At 36.8% G+C, this 3,907-nt stretch overlaps 1 protein-coding gene across 1 annotated transcript; it reads right to left on the reverse strand.

Moving 5' to 3' along the window:
* Positions 1 to 371: 371 nt before the first annotated feature.
* On the reverse strand, positions 372 to 1,850 carry LOC142619614 (cytidine deaminase 1-like). Its single transcript, XM_075792777.1, has one exon. It carries the CDS (start codon positions 1,607 to 1,609, stop codon positions 677 to 679), a length of 933 nt encoding a protein of 310 aa, XP_075648892.1. The 5' UTR covers positions 1,610 to 1,850; the 3' UTR covers positions 372 to 676.
* Between the last annotated feature and the right edge of the window lie 2,057 nt (positions 1,851 to 3,907).

Raw genomic sequence — 3,907 nt, forward strand, 5'->3', positions numbered from 1 at the left:
ACCTTTTTGTCAGCATATTGGGAGTTATGGAAGTATGTCAAAGATGTTGGATTATTGGAACTCCACCTAATGAAACTCCACCATCCACCAATCAAAATTTGCAATTGGGGCGTGGACCATCACTTAATGGAGAGAATGTTATTATTTGAATGACACCAATCTTAGGGCCTAATTTCCCTATCGCTAAGTATGAAGAGCACTGATTATTACACACTGATGTATATAGAGTGTTTACACAATGTCAATTGATATTGTGTTACATCAAAATACGATTTCACAATTTTAAAATTATAATTGAAACCGTGTCGTTGTGCACTATAAAAATCTATAACAAAAAAAAGGTCATGCTAGCGGCCCAATTCCTCCAATAGTTTTTCATGCTTACATAATAGCTACTGCATTTGATTTAACAACAATCACAAGACAATGAAGTAGCTGCAATACAGACTTAAGTAATTTCCCAACACAATATTTGCATGACAATATTCACAGTTAACACATACAACAGTTTCTGCTCTGCTTTTGCTTTTGCTTTTGCCTAAGCTGTAGCTGTCTATCTCTCACTCACTCACACACTATGCAACGACAGAATAAACTACAGGAATCCATTCATCCAATGCACACACACACAAAAAAAAAAGTGTTATTAATATAAATTTTTATAACAACACATACTTCATATTGAAGAGGGCCTTTTAGTAGCACCAACGCAAAGAAAAACCTTAAACTCACACTTAGGCGAGATGGTCTGAAACAGCAACCTGGCCGCGTGTTCTTGCTTCACAATAGCACTTTCCATCTCGACCAGCACGGCTGCCACGATATTTTCGTAGCCGTGGCCGCCGCCGTTGGCGATATACGCGACGAGGGCGGCCTGGGCGGGGCCGATGCTGGGGTTGTACGCGGCGGATTCCGCATAGGACCCTTTGTGTATGTTGCCGTCAGCGTCGACGAGCGCCACGCCGGAGGGGCACCCGCTGTAAGGCGCGTGCGACTTGTTGGCGGCGTCCAAGGCGGCGTAACGTAAACTGTCGAGACTGTTGTTGGCGGTGGTGGTTGTGAGGCCGTTGGGTTGAGAGTTTGTTAGAAAGGATAAGCCATTGTGGTGAGGCTCGAGGAGGAAAGGGAGGTGTTTGGAGAGGAGATTTTCGGGGCCGAAACGGTGGGGGAGGAAGTGGGATAAGGGAGTGAATGCGGTGGCGGTGGTGGGGAGATCGGAGTCGGCGATGAGGAGGTTGAGGGAGGAGGCGTTGCGGAGCTCTTGGTAGAACTGGCGGCAGTGGCCGCAAGGGGCGGCGGAGACGGCGAAGTGGGAGAGGGATGGCTCGGCATTGAGGGAGAGGTTTGTGAGGAGGAATTGCTCGGCGTGGATGGAGTAGTTCAGAGGGAGGTTCAGGAACTCCACGTTTACGCCCAGGAAGACGCGGCCGGAGACTCCGCCGATGCCGACGGCGCCGACGTGGAAGTTGGAGATGGGTGTGCGGGCGAGGCGCTGGGCGGAGGGGACTAGCGAAGGGAGGAGGTGGAGGACGGAAGGGAGGTTGGCTTTTTGGGCCATGGATTCGGCCTCTGAGGCTGAGATTACAAATTTGACTTGTGTTTCTTCCATGTGTTTCAGAATGAGGACTTTTCTTTTTTTCTTTTTTGGGTTGAGAAATGAGAGTTTGAGACTTTGAAGAGAGAGAGAGAGAGAGAGAGTTCCTGGAAATTGGGAGAGGGAAGAAGGGGTGGGGGAAGAAGCAATGGAGTGTGGGTGGGTGTATTTATAGATGGGCTTGGCCTATATTTCTTATCTTTGTTTTTGTTTTTTTGTTTTTAATTAGTGAGGTGTTAAAAAGAGAGGAAATTTTGAAGTGTTTTGAGCTTTAGTTTTGTTTTAACTTTTAAAGGGAAATTTAGAGACAATGGGATTTCATGTAATGGGTATACGAAACATAATTAGGGGTAGTCACGAGTTGGGATTTAGATTAAATTGTCATGTAAACTTGTCACCTGACTTAACCTTGTTGGTTCAAGAAAATATTCAATTGATGTGGATTGGTGAGCAAGGTGAAACCGTTCATTATATATTTACTTGTATCTAGCTGCAATAAGATATTTATGTATGTATATACTTTTGACTTGATTTGTTTTAAAATACATACAAGCACTAATTTTGCATTGAACACGAGACTTCAAGTCAGGGGTTTAGTGCAAAAAATGTTTATGTGCAATAATGTGTGTGAAATAAGAATTATTTCACATAAAAAAATTTAAATGGTTATATGCATTATCACGTAATAGTTTAGGAGAGATTTTACCCATTCTGTTTAAAGTCAAACTTTGTCTCAATGTGTCAACTAGTTAAGCCATAATAACTTAATTTTACTTTAAATTATGTGATCGCTTAGTTCTTTTTATTAATTATATTATTTAAGAGAGAGAGAGAGAAGGGGGGGGGGTGGAGGGGTAGGATTTTTTATTGAGACTAATTTTTGTTTTAAGTACAATTATTTTGGACCTTATGTGAAAGCCTGGTTGTTTATTATTATTTAACAAGTTATTTAAAATTATTATTATTGAGGTTGATTTTACGTTTTAGAATAAAATTTTGAAAAGGCCAAAGGAAGAAGAGTGATCTCCTTGAAATTAGGCTGGAAGGAGGGAGAGAGATTGGGAGAAGAGAATGACAGCAAAGAATAAGCCTCTGTTTGGATAGAGATAAAAAATTACAATTATTTTATTATTTAGCTTATTTTTGCTACTATTTATGGGTCATATTGCATTTTTTGATACTATTCATAAGCTCTATTGTACTATTTTAACTAACTTTTAGTTTTATCTACAGTACTTTCAGCAATAAGTTTTTAGTTTCAGTAAAATAAGTGATATCCAAACAAATCTTAAAGGTGGAATCATCAATTTACAAATTATGCAAAAACCTTCATATTCATGCCAAATTTTAAAGGAAATAATTATATTGTTATTCTTTTATGTATATATATATATATATATATATATATATATATATATATATATATATATATATATATATATATATATATATATATATATATATATATATATATATATATATATATATAATGAATATACTCATTAACCATTAACAACATAAGCTAATTGCATGCCATCCAAAAAATAATAATAATAATTTGGAGAGGGGGATTTGGATTATAGATGTTTCTGTTGAAAACACTATGAGATGCCAATTTGTTAAGTTATAAAACTCTTAGCATCCTACAAATAATCACAACACCAACTTATGACATTTTTTTTATTAACTTATGAAACTTATAATAAATTTTAATTTATTAAAAAAATTAATATGTTACACTATAAGAGCGTTAGACTGTCAGCATACTTGTTACATTCCTAATAAACATAACATGACTTCAATCCATCATGGCTTTAATTAGTGGGAGCCTACAATTATTAATAAGAGAAGAGCACCAAAGACATGATACTCCACATCATTAAAAATAGACCACCTAATACAAATTTAACTTTTTCACAAGAGTTTTTGAACTTGTGTCATATTTTTTTGTATTAAATGGTTTGTTTTTATTGATATGAAACTAAAGTATCAATGTATCATGTTAATTGTATTTTGAGAGTATAATTTCCTGGAAAGAAAAGCATGTAAGTAAGAACTAAAAAGAAATTTAATTAAAAAGGTTAACTTAATCTCAAATTCAAGTTTTATGTGTTTTTAATCAAGATGATGTGCTAGGGTAGATATCTGCTCATGCAAACAGTCCAAAAGTTATATCATAAAGCTGGTAGTATGACCTAATTGTAGGCGAAACTTGCCATCCGTCTACGTAGATTGTCACGTAATAATAAATCCACCCACTCCGAATTTGTCAGAATTGCCATAACAACTATCACAAGTATTTTCATTTGGTTA

The sequence above is a fragment of the Castanea sativa genome, chromosome 1, assembly GCF_040712315.1.
Source record: "Castanea sativa cultivar Marrone di Chiusa Pesio chromosome 1, ASM4071231v1".
Classification (NCBI taxonomy): Eukaryota; Viridiplantae; Streptophyta; class Magnoliopsida; order Fagales; family Fagaceae; genus Castanea; species Castanea sativa.

What these genes read in the sequence shown, in the direction of transcription:
- LOC142619614 (XM_075792777.1), bottom strand. Translation starts at nt 1,609, where the DNA reads ATGGAAGAAACACAAGTCAAATTTGTAATCTCAGCCTCAGAGGCCGAA.